At 38.6% G+C, this 16,845-nt stretch overlaps 2 protein-coding genes across 3 annotated transcripts in view; one reads left to right on the forward strand and one right to left on the reverse strand.

The window, feature by feature from the left end:
- Positions 1–9,787, forward strand: part of atg7 (ATG7 autophagy related 7 homolog (S. cerevisiae)) — a 75,394-nt gene extending 65,607 nt beyond the window's left edge. Inside the window, 1 exon segment of the mRNA XM_051913332.1 lies at positions 8,115–9,787. Within this exon segment, the coding sequence (XP_051769292.1) occupies positions 8,115–8,147 (33 nt within the window). The 3' untranslated portion in view covers positions 8,148–9,787.
- A 1,389-nt stretch (positions 9,788–11,176) lies between these two features.
- Positions 11,177–16,845, reverse strand: part of vgll4b (vestigial-like family member 4b) — a 41,790-nt gene continuing 36,121 nt past the window's right edge. For both annotated transcript variants that reach the window (XM_051913364.1, XM_051913363.1), the window contains 2 exons: positions 15,821–15,944; positions 11,177–13,672 (listed from right to left, as the gene is read on the reverse strand). In XM_051913364.1, coding sequence (XP_051769324.1) covers positions 13,428–13,672; positions 15,821–15,944 — 369 coding nt within the window. In that variant the 3' untranslated portion in view covers positions 11,177–13,427. The remainder of the gene's footprint in view (positions 13,673–15,820; positions 15,945–16,845) is intronic.

Consider the following 16,845-nt stretch of genomic DNA (forward strand, 5'->3'; position numbering starts at 1 on the left):
ACACTTCATTCTCAGCGACCAAGAAAAATTGGATACACCATCCCAGAAGTTTGGCCTCCTCAGCCTTCCTGAGCTCTTTTGATAAACTCAGAGCCACTGGAGCCATCAGAAGCTCATATTGTGTTCCTCAGGACGAACGTACATCAAAACGACCAAACAAAGATCATAACTGTGCAGAAGTCGTCGGAGCAGGATCACCTCTCGTTCTGCGGTTAGGGCTTATTCTCTGGAACAAGAGCTTGTGTTTGATCTGGGGTAAAGCTCCCCTAAAAAGCTCCTCTCTGGTTTCAAATGATTTGCCCTCGTCTTTGAAAGTCTTCCAGTCTTTCTCATTAAAAGATCTTTTTCTCAAATCCTGGCTTTAAGGAGGTCTAGAGTGTGTGTGTGATTTCCAGTCTGACCACACTTCAGCGGCTGCTCGTCACACTCGTAATTAAACGGGGCAGGTTTCTGCCTGCACACGCCCTGTGTAGGGTTTCTGTTTCTTACATTTGATTAGCACCCTCGACTCGGCTGTATCTCAGCGCTCCACATTCAAGTGTCCTCTCAGAGATGCTGCGATAATCTCAACTGCACCTGCCAAACCAACATGTGTGGACGTATAGCATGTGTACGTGTTTAGACCTGCCGCACCTCCAGATATGACATCTGAAACACACCTGGCTCGTCCTCCACATCAAACCATACATTACAATGAGGGATTCATGAAGCAAGTGTTATACGGATCCGTTGTGTTGGAATTGAATTTTGAGATATTGCATAAAAAACACCGGATGGAAACATATGTGCTCAAATGAGGCGGATATTTCTTTTATCCGAATGCACATAAATTATGATGGAAACACATTTACTGAATAAATCCCTCAATAAACTCAGGTGACTTTGGCTCAAAAGAAGCTGTGATTGGATAACTGGACTGACCAGCGGACCAATCGCATCGCAGCATCTCAAATGTTGGTTTGGTGGTTCTGAAACTCAAAGTCTGTCATCAGAATGATTTGGTCCAGAAGCATCTCACACGATTGTGTTCCCAAACACCAGCATCCAAACACAAGATCACATGACAGCGTTTATTGTGTTTCGTCTGACGCTCTGAGATTAACTCATTTATGATGGAGGGAAAAACAGCCTGATTGAAGAAACTTACAGTTTTATTACTGATATTTTGAGCAAATTTCCCAAGAAGTGACGATTTTGTTCTGTTGAACACATGGGATGGAAACACTGCTTTATTTGCAGATGTTCCAGTTTTGTACATAAGATAAAATCATAACTTTGGATGGAAACAGCTACTGTCACTATTGCTTATACTTAGGATTAGCGATGACTAAACTTAGGTGTAGGCCAAAGTATACATCAGTCACCAGTGCATGTGTACAGCCCAACAGACTCCATGTGATAGTGTGCACAAACACAGGCGCTCAACACGTGCACTAGAAAGTTTCGTCTTTGTCCAGTGTCTGCGATTTTCTCTCCAGAAGCAATGAGCAACAAAAATGTCTCAGTACTCATTTAAACTAGAGTTGTGTGAACCTCTGAAACCTCTCACACAAACATTTTTTTTTTTGGATGATGATGCCACAATCAGAGCATGTTTCATGAAGATGTGAGAGAAAACGGGACATAAATGCCGTATCTGTATATTATTTTACATATGGGTTGACAGACTCTGGCCTATTAGCATAGACCCCGCCCTGAGTGAGCCGTACACAGTCCGCCATGTTTATCTCCGAATCCACAGATCTAACATACACACGTGATTTCTTTCCCTGCTGTTTACATTCACAGACATAACCGACTGTGTTTGTGAACTTTGTGTGTTTTTGACATAACTCGCAATAAGACGTGTAAGAGGATTCAGTTCTGACATCTGACAGCCAGCTTTCTGTGCGCGTGCTTTGGAAAACCACATATCAGAAATTTAAACTGATATTGCTGTAAAACGCATTCAGAATATAATTTTCATGATGAAGAACTGCAATGTCACGTGAGCGTGACCGCAATGGATATGATAATCAAAACCATACAGATGTTTTGTCAGTTTTTGGCAGAGTATCTGAGGCTGTACAGGCTCTGCCCTTTTCTGGAAAGGGGGCGGGGAGCAGCAGCTCATTTGCATTTAAAGACACATGCACGAAAACAGCATGTTTTTGCTTCCAGTCAAAAATGGGCATTTACAACAAGCTATAATAAATGATCTGTGGGGTATTTTGAGCTGAAACTTCACAGACACATTCTGGGAACACCAGAGACTTATATTACATCTTGTGAAAAATAGGTCCTCTTTAAGGACTCCCTGCTGTTTTCCGCCAAAAACAAGAACAGCAGAACTACCTTTTTTTTATTATTGCATTTGAAATCACAATGGCAATTTTTATCAGAACAATCACAATTATATTTTTCTCCAACTCGTGCAGCTGTAGCCTCACTTTCATTGTTGCCTGAACATTCTGCTAAACATCTGATTTTGTGGTTTTGAGCTCATCTGAAAGATTGATTAAACGACGAGATAATTTTCACTTCGAGATGAATGTTTCCTTTAAAACTTCTCAAGGCAAACCACCCTTTTTTTCCCCCTTCTGGTGGGAAGAAAGCTCCCTCCGGAAGGTGCGGGACCCTAAAATTGCCTTTCCCTTGATATGTGGGGCAGGAAATGTGTCACAGAGGGAGATAGAGCCAGGATGGGGGCCTCCATCTATCCCAGCAACAACAAACCGCAGCTGCAGCTCGCTACGCCACCACACCCTAGAGAGACGCACTTTGTTTTGCTAGCTGGTATTTATGTGAATCTGCTTGACGCTGAGAGAAGGGAAGAGCACCAGAAAGACTTCCTTCTGCTCTCGCTAGTTTTAGGATATTCACTTCCTGCCTGCTAGTTTCTCTGGTCTACTACAGTAAACTTACAGTAGAAATGAGTTTGCCTCCATAAAGGCTTCTATGCTGTGTGTGTGTGTGTGTGTGTTTATGGCTGTGTTTTGGGCTAAAGCGAGTGACTCATTCTCCTGAGGGAGTGTAGAGATGTAGAAATGAGTTTTGGAGCTGGCGAGGGGAGGAGTTTCACAGATGTCAACAGATCAGCGAGGAGGGAAAAACCCAGGCCGTCTCCTGCAACCGGTCTGGAAAACTTCCCCTTCCACGTCGGCCTGTGAGGAGAGAAACCTCCGGCTTTCACTAGCAGGCCTCTTCTGCTGGTCATGTGGTCAGAAGAAACTGCAGCAACATGACGATGTCTGATGTGACAGATTTCATAGAAACTGAATGTGAAATGAAACAGCAGATATAATTGTTTTTGTCAGGAATGGAAGCCTCTTTCAGGGTGTTTTGTTGGCAGAAACAGAAGCCATGTTTACCTGCTTGATGACAAACTCATCTGCTGAGAAGACTTGTTGAGACTTTGTTATGGGAACATCTGACAAAATGACCTCTGGGAGTCAATTTGCTTTGCTCTGTATCTCATCTGTCCAGGACTGTTGGGCTCTTTCCATGAAGGAATAGCATGTTCCCAGCTAAAGCTCAGTGTGTTCCTTCCTGGGACATGAAGACCATAGCAGCGCTCCATACCAAACCCAACCAAACCAATGGATGTGCCGACACAGTTGTTCCTGGACTCGTTCCTCTACTTCCATCTTGACATGAACAAATACAGCCTCCTGTGTCAAAGCAGCTTCCGCCATGACTCAAACGTTACGGCTTTGATGCCATTTCCTCTAAATGAATTGCCAGTATGAGTATGATCACATTATGTGTCCTGATTGATTTGAACAGACTTGATTTGTCTTTTTACGAGCTCTGTTACTGCTCACGTATCTGCAGTGGTCATTTTTGCCTTTGAAATACTTAGTCCGAGCCACAGGTAGTCCGAGCTGGAGTGATTGAGTGGAGGCGGGGACTAATTTGCATATTCATGGTTCCACGAATACTAAATGAAGCAGTGGAGTAGAGTTACATTCAAGCTATTTGAAGACATGAAAAAATATTTTTACAGGAAAAAAAATGTTTAATTTGTCATTTTGGTGATCAAAGATGAGTTTTAATTGACTGCAGAGGACTTTTAGTCCCTGTTTCAATCTAAAAAATATCTATCAATATCTATCCCAGAATGAAGCTTGTTCCTCTAGCTGAATCTCCTCATTCGAACACCTGTGTGCTTCAGACCTGACCAGACATGTTCTCCAGCAGCTGAACTGCTCCAGATTTCATGCAAAAGCTTTGTTTGTCCTCCGGCAACCTGACAATCCAGCAAAATTACAGCTCTTCTAGCTCCAGGACTCATCTTTGTTTATACTAATATCATTTTAAATATTTCACAGGTTGTAATAATTAAACCAACCCGTCACTGTTACAGGTAACTCGTCTTTCATCCATAACCGGTTTAATATAACAGTTCTGCTGGAGATCTTCCATGTTCCAGAATGAGATGATTGTGTTGAGGATAATGAAAAGCATCTGCTCGTCTTTACTTTGACTCGAGTCACATTAAAGGAATATCATGTTTAGAGTTTTTGCAGATGAACTGGTTTATTGCCAAGCAAACCCACTGACTCAACTGAGGAATATGGAAACTTGTTTCCGCCATGAAATATAAAATAAAAAAGGTAATTGCAACTGTTTCTCACAATTCTAACATTTTTTCTCGGAATTGCGAGTTCTAAAGTCAGAATTATGAGATATAAAGTCAGAATTGCGAGTTATAAAGTCGGAATTGCGAGTTATGAAGTCTGAATTACTGGATATAAAGTTATAAAGTCAGAATTGCGTGATATAAAGTCAGAATTGTGTGATATATCTCGTAATTCTGACTTTATAAAGTCAGAATTGCATGATATAAAGTCAGAATTGTGAGTTATAAAGTCGAAATTGTGTTAATAAAGTTGGAATTGCGTGTTATAAAGTCGGAATTGTGAGTTATAAAGTCGGAATTGTGTGATATAAAGTCGGAATTGCGAGATATAAAGTTGGAATTGCGAGATATAAAGTCAGAATTACGAGATATAAAGTCGGAATTGCGTGATATAAAGTCAGAATTGTGAGTTATAAAGTCGAAATTGTGTTAATAAAGTTGGAATTGCGTGTTATAAAGTCGGAATTGTGAGTTATAAAGTCGGAATTGTGTGATATAAAGTCGGAATTGCGAGATATAAAGTTGGAATTGCGAGATATAAAGTCCGAATTACGAGATATAAAGTCAGAATTGCATGATATAAAGTCGGAATTGCGAGATATAAAGTTGGAATTTTGAGATATAAAGTCAGAATTACGAGTTATAAAGTTGGAATTGTGTTATAAAGTCGGAATTGCAAGTTATAAAGTCAGAATTGTGTTAATAAAGTCGGAATTGCGAGTTATGAAGTCGGAATTGTGTTAATAAAGTTGGAATTGCGTGTTATAAAGTCGGAATTGTGAGTTATAAAGTCGGAATTGTGTGATATAAAGTCGGAATTGCGAGATATAAAGTTGGAATTGTGAGATATAAAGTCAGAATTACGAGATATAAAGTCGGAATTGTGTTATAAAGTCGAAATTGCGTTAATAAAGTCAGAATTGTGAGTTATGAAGTCGGAATTACGAGATATAAAGTCAGAATTGCGAGTTATAAAGTCAGAATGACTGGATATAAAGTTATAAAGTTGGAATTGCAAGTTATAAAGTCGGAATTGCGAGATATAAAGTCGGAATTGCGAGATATAAAGTCAGAATTGTGTTATAAAGTCGGAATTGTGAGTTATAAAGTCGGAATTGTGTGATATAAAGTCAGAATTGCGAGTTATAAAGTCGGAATTGCGGGTTATGAAGTCAGAATTGTGTTATAAAGTCGGAATTGTGAGTTATAAAGTCGAAATTGCGTTAATAAAGTCGGAATTGCGAGATATAAAGTCAGAATTACAAGTTATAAAGTCGGAATTGCGTGATATAAAGTCAGAATTGTGAGTTATATTGTCCAATTGTGAAGGAAAAAAGACATTTTCATTATAGTCATAATTACTTTTTTTTTTTTTTTTTTCCAGTGGCAGAAACAAGCTTCCATAGAGGATCAAATGGATATAATCCTAGAAAAAAGTCAGTTAAATGAATTATGAAACAAGCCTGCAGATTCATACATCAGATTCACTGTTATTTTACTTTTATTAATATTTGCAGTTAGCTTTTATTTATTTACTTTCAGTTTTCATGAATTTAGTGATTATCGTTATGTGCTTTTGTCATTATACAGTGACATTATACATTATACTCACACTCTCTCTCTCTCTCTCTCTCTCTCTCTCTCTCTCTCTAGTTTTGGTCGTACTGTGATTTAAAACATGATTTACTTTGTGTTTCTGAAGTGAGACGTGTTCAACTACAGTAAACTGAGTGCGAAAGAATTTCAGATTTGATATTCTGAGCGACTGGAAATTGTAATAAAGTGAAGCTCCAAGTTAAAATGAAGCACAGTGTGTTTGGACAGGCATACTTTTGAGGATGTAGTATCGCTTTATAGACCCTCGTCTTGATATTGCAGGACTCTGCACAGGGTTTGTGGACGCTTCAGTCAGAATGAATGAATGGATGGATCCACCTGACGTGTTTGAATGTGCTGAATGATGTGAATCTTGAGGTTTGGTTTGATTCAGCTCCTCTGACGGTACGGAGCCAGCAACCGTGCTTCTAATTTGTTCATTTCTTGTGTCTAAAGTAAATATGATTTTTATGTTTGTCATTGTGTGAATCATGAATCTGAAGGTCTTTGCGAGGAACATGGACGGCAGTGATTTCATCTGCACTGGTTATGTAATAACAGCTTCAATAATAACTCGTCAGGTTAATGTGAGCGGGAAATGAAGATGGACTGTTTACATGTACGTTCTGCTCTCAGTCATTACTTCAGAATGAAAAGATTAGAAAAAAGCATTCTGCGTTATGAAGACAAACAGAAGATCACACGTGATTCAGTCAGATTTAGATTAGAAGTATATTCCTTATGTTTTTCTCTCTCATACACACACACACACACATCTCGAGGCGAACGCAAGGCTTGTATTGATGTGTGTAACATGTTTGACATGCGGTCACACGCCCATGCGTCGACTCTACAGCGCTGATATAATTGAATGATTCATGCACTACACTGTTATTAAGATGATTCGCGTAATTACAGCCCTAAACCGCTGCTACAGACAAAAGCGAGCGCTCACCGAGGCAGGGCAGTGGATAAAAAAAGAGTTAGGATAATAATATTTTACTGTTTTTACTGTATTTTTGAAAATAAATGCAGTCTCTGTGACTCTTTCTGATTGTATTTCACACACACGACTCTTCTCATGAAGGCTGTATATAAACGAGTGTTTCTCTGAGACGTTCGCTCGTGTGTGTCTGAAGGCAGTAGTGTGTGTTGTACAGTATCTGAGGGTCAGTAGTTCCTCCTCTCTCAGCTCTCTTTACTTCTCACTTATCTCTCAGAGGTTTTGTTTTTTTGACTTGGCGCAGACTTCAAAGTGACGAGGCCGCTGAAGTTGTTTTTTTGTTCAGCTTTTATTAGCATGTCAATGACACGGAGCTTTTGACGGCCAGGTGTGCCGCAGAAGAAAGCGCTGCAGCCGCACACGTCTGGAGCGTTTGTCTGTTTTACATGCAGTGTGAGTTTAGTTCAGTCTTCAGACGCGTGTGTTGTGTGTCGGATTAGTGTGTTTGAGAAGAGCTTTAGCTGTATGTTCAGATGTTCACGTGATGATAATTCTGCACACCTGCAGCTCTCTCTGCCTCACAATCACACCGGATGACAAACTACATCAGCTTCAGATCCTCACTTTATGGTCTTATGATACTTATGAGTTCTGGATTATTTTATGTTGTTGAAAGAGTCTCTTCTGCTCACCGAGGCTGCATTTATTTTATCAAAAATACAGTAAAAATTTGAAATATTATTACAATGTAAATCAGTTGTTTTCTATGTGAATATATAGTAAACTATAATTTATTCCTGTGATCAAAGCTGAATTTTCAGCATCATTACTCCAGTCTTCAGTGTCACATGATCCTTCAGAAATCACTCCAGACTGTTGACTGGTAGTGTACAGTATGTAAAACTGTATTTGAACGTCTTTTTTAACAGCCTGATCTCTTCTTCTGCTCTTCAGATCTGGGACATGAGTGACGATGACAGCATCTGAAGGACTCTGGGTCAAACTTCATTGGCCGTGACTTTCATGGCAGCTTGTCTGTGATCGTGTACTCACTGTTAAGTGAACAGTCTCATACAGTCACCTCACTGCACATGTATCTTTCATCATGTTCTTGTTGAAATATTTGTCTTAAGCATTCACACCAAATCACATTATATCTGTCTGTGGATTATAGATGCCGTCATTAAAGAAACTCAAACTGATGCAGTGATCGCTCTGGTCTGGTCCAGTGTTGTTCTGTCCTAAAGTGACAGTGAACCCAAATAACTCGTCCTCATGTCGTTCCAAACCCATCAGACTTTCGTCCATCTTCAAAACAAATGCATTTATTGTTAATGAAACCTGCAATTTCTGTCCTTCCATTGAAACTTTCATACGTTAAAACATACAAAGAGATCCTAAAATGAATCCATATGAATGGAGCAGTGTTATTGATCGCTTTATATGATGGAGAGATTACATTTAGGCTATAATATTTTACAAATTTTGATCAGCGCACAAACACAGCACATCACATGGTAAATACTCAACAGTGCGGTTCATCTCAAGTGATCATATTTATATGGAACAACATGAGAGTGATTTTTGGGTGAACTATCTTTTTTAAAGTCATGCGTTCAAGTATTTGTCCACTGGACAGTTTTTGGGAAAACTTTCATAATGTTAGAATAATAAACTATTATTCTTATTCTTATTACCTAGAGGAAAAAAGTTTTTTTTTTTTTTTTTTTTAATTTAGTATTTTTTTTGTGTCATTACATTGTTTAGAGCGTAAGAAGAAAACATTTTTGAAAAATTATATTTTATTCATATAATATGCTGTGTCCTCATAAGTTTAAAAAAAAAGACATGTATAGGGAAAAACAATGGGATTTTTTTTTTTTCATTCACCTTTTTTTTTTTTAACCAAACTTTGTCTAAAGATGATTCTCCACTATGTTATGAAAGATATAACAGAATGAATTTATACTATTTTACTTTATGCAAAATGTATGTAAAATGGCCATGCATGGGTTTTCCCATTCAATGCAATGTATCTATACACTATCTAATTTGCATATTAACGCGTTCTTGGAGCAACATGCAATGAAAAAAAGAAGTGTAATAATGAGAGTAATAGTTGGCAACATTTTCATAATATAGCATGAAATCAATGCCCTGTTTTGTAACAGTCATATTTTGATTTGAAACCCATAACATTTTCCTGAGATGTTGATTTAAATAATTACAAAATAATGTTTTCCATAAGATTGCTAAATTTGATCATTCAGTCATTTTTAAAGCAGAAGTTGTTGTCTTGGTTAAACCTCCAAACATTTGGTATCTCTGAAAAGCCCTGAATGTGCTCTTTACTAAAATATAATGTCAGTGGGACCCAGGAGGTGAAAGCATGTTTAGTGTCGTAATGTTCATTGGTATCAGGGTCTTCAGAGGTCAATGCCGATGCAAACACACCTGAACTGGACGACACTGCTGCAGGTGTTTCAGCTCCGAACTCCTGGATCAGGAACAAAGATCTGTACTGGACATCCAGTCACTCAACATAACGTCTGCGCTACATCAATACGCTGTAAATGTCTAGTAACATGGGATTTCTCACAATAAACATGGAATATATTCACACAGTATGTGCTTGGTAATATTGGCTTGCTTTTATTCACTGAGGTAAGTGGGTAAATAGTACTAATGCTGCATCCATGTGCTGGAATTACTATTATTACAAGTAGGGCTGTCACCATTCCTCGATTAAATTCAAATACTTGACTTTAAAACATCCTGTTTCATTTTATCCATGTCGAGTAACCGGCAAAATACTGGAAGTGGGCCATTCCACGGACGAGAATCCATGAACCGCATTATTAAAATGTTTTCTAAGACTGCAACAATGTATTAAAACCATTTAAAATCATAATACAGCAACATAGTGCTACTGTGAATTCACAAAAGCTGTGATTCAATTAAATATATGCCCTGCAGGTTTAAATATATATATATATCTCAAAATAAAAGTTTAAACCCTCGCTCTGAGTTTGCATGTTCTGATGTCCACATGTTCTTGTTCAAGAAGTTACAGTGTCTGTAACATTTCACTTCAAATATCAAAGATTAAGTGGACATTTGAATTAAATGTCATTTGGTCAGTGTTAAACAAGGATTTGATCTGCTGTAAAGTGCCGTTGGCACCCTCTGCAGGCATTTATTATAATACATAATGTACGTAAGATGATTGTTAAAATACATAATATACATAATATAAAAAGTGTTGTTTTATAAAACCACATGAGTACTTGCTTTTGATACTTTTTGAACAAAATATTATTGCCTTATTGTTATATATGCATTTTAAGGCTTACGTCTTTGCTTAGGTCTATTACAAAAACAAAAAGTACTCAATTAATCGTCAAAAATAATCGACCAGTTGCTTGATTAAGCATCAAAATAATTGACCGGTTACTCGAGTAACAGTCAAAATAGTCTTGATTACTCGATCATCAAAATGAGTGACCAATTAGCATCAAAATAAGTGATTACTTGATTAATTGCCAGAATAATCGACTGATTACTCGATTAATCATCGAAATAATCGACCAATTACCCAATTAAGCATCAAACTAAGTGATTGGTTGATTATTTTGGTGATTAATCAAGTAATCACTTGCCAAAATAATCGACCAATTACCCAATTAAGCGTCAAAATAGTCCGATTACTTGATTAATCGTCAAAATAACCATTAGTGACAGCCCTAATTGCAAGATTACAGCATTCTCTGAGACTTTGTTATTGGCGACAGGAAGACAGTCCAACTGAAACGCTAGGTTTCTTGGCACATGCTCAGTCAGTTTACTGCATTGGGTTTCCAAATTGCAATTACGAAACTCTAGTGGAATTACAGTCATTCTGACATGACATTAAAACACGTTTTAAAGTATTTCTCGTTAATATTTTCCCAGGTTTATCACTCATGCATTTCTGGAGAGCGTTTTCTTTTCTAAAGGATGAGTCTGAAGTCACAGGCTGTGGTTTAAGAGCACTTTATTGTTCATTGAGGCTACTTAAAAGTACAAAACAATGGCCTGCCAAAAGTTTGTTTTATTCCAAGGAGAAACAAGGCCATGAAATGAGGGTATAATACAGATTTACAAATCATTAAGAAGTACACTCGAGGTGCAGCGAAGTGTTTTAAACGTTGGTTTCTTGTCGTCGTTCTCCTGGAAGCGCACATCAAATAGAAAATATTGTTGCTCAAATCCCAACTGATCATATTGGAGTGGATTGACTCGCGGTCGGTGAGACGGAGTCGGTTTGTTCAATTGTCTCCAGAGACAGTTGAAAGCCTCCGTTCAGAAGTGTGTCGAGACTCTGCTCAGTAGCCTTCGGAAATAATACACAAGTGGCTATTACACTAACGCAGTGTTTTCATAGAATAACTGTGTTCCTGCACTTTAACCTTAAACAGACAAAACCTACAAACAAAAAAGATCAACTTTTTTCCTCGAAAAAAAAAAAGCATGATTACAATAAAGGACAAGGGAAAAATTAAATAGCTACATATCATTAACAAATTAATTGTTCCTCAAAAAATACCTACGATTTTTTTTCTCTGTACATTCGTTACGCACAGCGTAATGATGGTCTTATAGTTTCCTATATAAAAACTTTTTTTTGTTTTTCATTAAGTGATTTACCTACAGCGTGTAGGGTAACGTGTGTCACAAGCGGAGAGTGAGAAAGTGTCCTACCCAGTGAACTGGTAGTGAAATGTGTGTGACGGACCTCCGTAAACCCTGAAGGTCTCGCGTAGGATTCGACAATGTTGTGGGAAATGCATGCAAAAGGAGCGATGAAATCACCGTGAAGAAGGACTTTAGAAAAGGGCGCTCGCACGTCGCCAACGATGAGCTCTTCTTCATATGAGAATTTAGCCGTATCCAATGGGGCCGATGGAATGTAAGGACGAGCGCAAGCGTCTCCTGCATCTGCAACCTCTTGTCTCGAGTTAGTAGCTATACTGAACACGGGAGAAAGTACAAGACCTGCACGACGTTCCCTATCGGAGGAATGTGTTTTGTTTCGGTACAGGCGGACCGTTGGAAAACCAGGCCCGTTTCCACAGCTGAAAGCAGAATTAAGAGATGAAGAACAACGAACACACACGAAATTAGCTTGACGTTTCCGGCAGATTGTCAACGCTACAGTTGACCTGTCCATAGCTGCTAACGCTGCTTTTTCAGTCATGCAAAGCGACAGCATCCTGTACCACGGATTAATAACATACAAAACCAACCGTTAATATATATAGATGGCCTTTCCGGAGGCTGTTTTTCTCTTTTGTATCTGGCAGCTACCACAATGAATATTGAATAGAAAATAATAATATGGAGTACAACTGTACCAGCAGTAAGTTTATCTAGGACTGTTACTGACAAAAATAAAATCAAATCTGAAGAAAAGGCTAAAAAGTATTACGATTGAAATGTCTACACAATAATAGATACCAGCTATTTTAAAAACATGCACTTATAAGCACTAGTTTACCCTTAAACCATCTACTCTACTAAAACCACAGTGCCTGGGGAAAAAAACGAATCCAAAACGACAAGAATGCCCACGACTGCCGCAGTCCAGTTGTCAGCACCGTAGAGAGAAATGTCTGAAGCGAGAGCCGAAGCGACCGAAAACAGGTTCCCTCCCCCTTACCAGCGTTTCCTGCTGAAGCGATGTGAACCGCATCGCTTCCCACCTGTGTCACCCTCCTATACGTCTTCTGAACATCCGATCGCGTGCATCCGACGCTAAACTGACACCACCTCGATCCATCCATAGTGCAAAATCAGTCCAGGCCTTCTGTTTCAAGTATACACATGCAGATTCAGGGTACGACCGGGAGAGAGTGTGTGAAAGACAGATTGGGTGCAATGGAAGAATGGCTTCTGGGTAAAAGGTTTGCATCAGCGGTTTCTTTGGTATCTGAGGCAGATGGTTAGATAAGCGCCTGGCTGATTTTGATCTCAAAAACCGAAAGGCTTCCTGCTCGACGATGCTGTTTATAAAAGGTATGGGCATCCCATAACGCAACAGCCAAGCTAAAAGTATACTAGCAAACTTGCAAACAAAAAGAATTGAAAGGAAAAAATGCACGAATGAGCACCTCCTTGTCGTGCGTTCTTATGTACATAGCTATACATCAGCTCTGCTAAAACATGCATGGCTGCTTTGAGAGTGAAGCGGGCTGGAAGAGGCGGGACTGGGGTTCGCTGGTCCTCTTTTCAAGACACGAGGGAAGGGGAGTGATTGTGGTTGACCATGTGGCCGTTCGGAGAGGAGTCTGGGCTTCCGGAGGAGCCGCCCTTGGCCTTGATCTGCAGCCACGTCTCACCCAGCGCCTTGGCGAAGTGGTCGTCCACCGAGCCGGTGATGGACACCGAGTTTGTTACGGGCTCGGGCTCCTTGTAGTTCTTGCCCAGGCTGCGACGGAAATGCTCCTCGATGACGGGGTCACAGGCGGTGTTCGCTGAAGGCACAGGGAAAGGCTGCTTAGTACAGATGTATTTTGCTAAAACACTTTCACACAGCTGATAAATTGGTAGGGTACAAAACAGTTCTTTAAGATGCTTATTGAGGGGGAAAATTAGGTGTTTAACCCTACTAAAAGTTGGGGAAATTGTTTGACTTTATTAAATTTACATTATTTTCTAGCAAGCAAATTATAGCATTACAGTCATTTGCAGTGAAAATGAGAAAACTTATTAACCAAAAACTGAACCATTTTTCAACCAGGTTAGGATAAGCTGTTCACATCAGGAAAATATTCTTTTTTTTTTTTTTTAATGTGACTCCTAGAGCCAGATCCTAAAATTAACACTCGCCAAGCGCCAAATGAGAGTAAAAATCCCCAGTGTTGGCAGGGATATGAAACGGTGTCACTCGCCAGTTGGCCGTTAACATTTTTATGGATCCTAACAATATAATGTTGGCGAGAACATGAACATGAACGATGCTCAGGACAGTTGACGGGTCAGTGCTTCATCATGAAAGTTTAAGCCTTGCAAATTGAAATATTCAAGCACAAAATGGAACTCAATTAGTTTTCTGTGCGGAAACATCCGAAGCATGTGCCTCAGACAGCGCACGAATACTGAATTGAGCTCTCTTTCACTTCTTATGCTTGGACAAATTCACACAAAATTGTCAAAAAATGCCCGTCTTTGCTGTGTATCCTAGTAAACGCAGTCGATTGTCTTAAGTGAACAAACTGTTGAGAAAGTCAACGCAGCTGTATCAGTATCAGTATATTGGATCCGTGCAGCTCTTAAAGTGACAGCAGCCAAATATTCCTGCTGTCAGCGTCGTTTGTTGTTTTATTAACATTAAAAACAAAGAAAAACATTAATAATAGGACTGCACGATATTGGAATAAACTGATCCAATATAATGATACACATCTGTTTTCTTTCTCAATTGTTTATGTTCACATAAGCCATAAACAACTGTGTTTACGAGGATACTTGCCAAGACGGGCATTTTGACAATTTTGCATGTGTGTGTCCATTTAGCAGAAGAGAATGTAATTAGGTGTTCGTGTGCATCTGCGTGGCTCTCTGTGAGTTCCGAATTGAGTTCTCTTTGCGCTTGAATGGTTCAAAATTGTTTGAATGTTTAAACTGATAGGACCTAAAACATATGCAAATTATAAAACTTTCACTCTATGATGGTTAAACTCTGTAATAAATCTAAGATTCCTATACCTGACACCCTGCGACACGCCTCTCACAGTTTTAGCAATATTGATGCTAAAACTGCCCTAATTATTAAAGATTAGTAATCTACATTTCATTTAATACAGTGAAGACTATGCAGTTATTTTACATTTGATTACTTTATTAAATTTCTGTACCTGAAAAACACTTTGTATCTTTGTTCTGTTGTATTTATTTGTGCTTTTGCTTGTAATTTTACTTGATTATTTTTTTTTTCCCTTAATGACTGTTTACTTGTCTTTAATAATGTTTTAAATGTATATTAGTTAGGCTAGTAGTTTTAGCCGTGGTATCAAAATTGGAATACAAAATTGTTCATTTTCCCATACAGGCATGACACTGGAAGCATCAATGGCAATGGATCCTTTCAAATTTAAAAATTTGTGCGACTAGAACTAAGTGAATTTGCATTTCTCAGACAAAAAATTAAATGATGAAACCATAAAATATGCCTGGCAGAAAAATCTTCCAGTACAAGTGCACACTTCATATGTGGTGGTTGGATAATGCAAATTACTTTAAATTCACAAAATTAGAAATTTTCACTGAAAAGTCTATTTAGAAAGTTCGAAAAATTGCACTACAATTTATAAAATAAAAGTAAATTAAATTATTAAATATAAATTTATTTATTAAATACTTTGGTAACAGGGTGAAGTGGCTGATCTTGACTAATGAACTTGACTAAATTACGTCACTTCCGGCATGTCAGTTACTCTATATCTGGTACTGGTAACAGGATTAAATTTTGCGTTTACATAATTTATCTGACATCTAATAGTTCTCTCTGTAAAGGGCATGGGATAAGTGTCATTATTAGAAGAAAAAGTAATAGGACATCCATCTGTACCCCAATCATGTAAAGTGCCAGCTACGATCCAGAGAGGTTTGCCTGTACTTACAGTTGGAGGGTCTCCGATAGTTTGAAGTCAAGCTGGGTGAGCAGCCGTTGTGAGACACGGTGCAGTGGGTGAGGTTACAGTTACGGTTGTTCGCTGGGGCACATGTGATCACAGATGGCCGATTCTGCACACACAACACACACACACACACACTTCAGATGAGCAAACAAACAGAACAACAGACTTCCTAAATTATAAATCACATCATGTTCATTCATTTAACCAGAAGAGATCAGAGCTGACTGATCCTGGTTTTCCAAGGTCTTATTCTCCATTTCTGTTACCTAAAGGAGTTTGACTCTTGCCACTGACACCTTTGGAGTTTATAAGACACTTAAAGGATTAGTTCACTTCAGAATGAAAATTTCCTGAATTTACTCGCCCCCATGTCATCCAAGATGTTTATGTCTTTCTTTCTTTCTCTACATGATCCCAGGCGAGGAATAAGGGTCTTATCTAGAGAAACCATCAGCCATTTTCTAAAAGAAAAAAAAAAGTTAATAATTTGTATACTTTTTAACCACAAATGCTCATTTAGCACTGCTCTGTGCTGCTCCACGCATTACGTAATCACATTGGAAAGGTCACGTGTGGCGTAGGCGGAAGTACCGCGGTAGGGCGAAAAACTCCATCTCGTTTTCTCCTCCAACTTCTTCGACCCTTATTCCTCATCTGGGATCATGTAGAGCTCTTTGAAGCTGCAATGAAAATGACATTTGGACCTTCAACCCCAGTGAAGTCCACTATATGGAGAAAAATCCTGGAATGTTTTCCTCAAAAACCTTCATTTCTTTTCAACTGAAGAAAGAAAGACATGAACATCCTGGATGACATGGGGGTGAGTAAAATATCAGGACATTTTAATTTTGAAGTGAACTAATACTTATACATACACATATATATATATATATATATATATATATATATATATATATATATATATATATATATATATATATAAAATATCCAGCAATATTATAGATTTGACTGCACTGATACTGTTGGATGAGAACAAAACTTAAACT

This window comes from Ctenopharyngodon idella, chromosome 11 (assembly GCF_019924925.1).
Source record: "Ctenopharyngodon idella isolate HZGC_01 chromosome 11, HZGC01, whole genome shotgun sequence".
Taxonomy (NCBI): domain Eukaryota; kingdom Metazoa; phylum Chordata; class Actinopteri; order Cypriniformes; family Xenocyprididae; genus Ctenopharyngodon; species Ctenopharyngodon idella.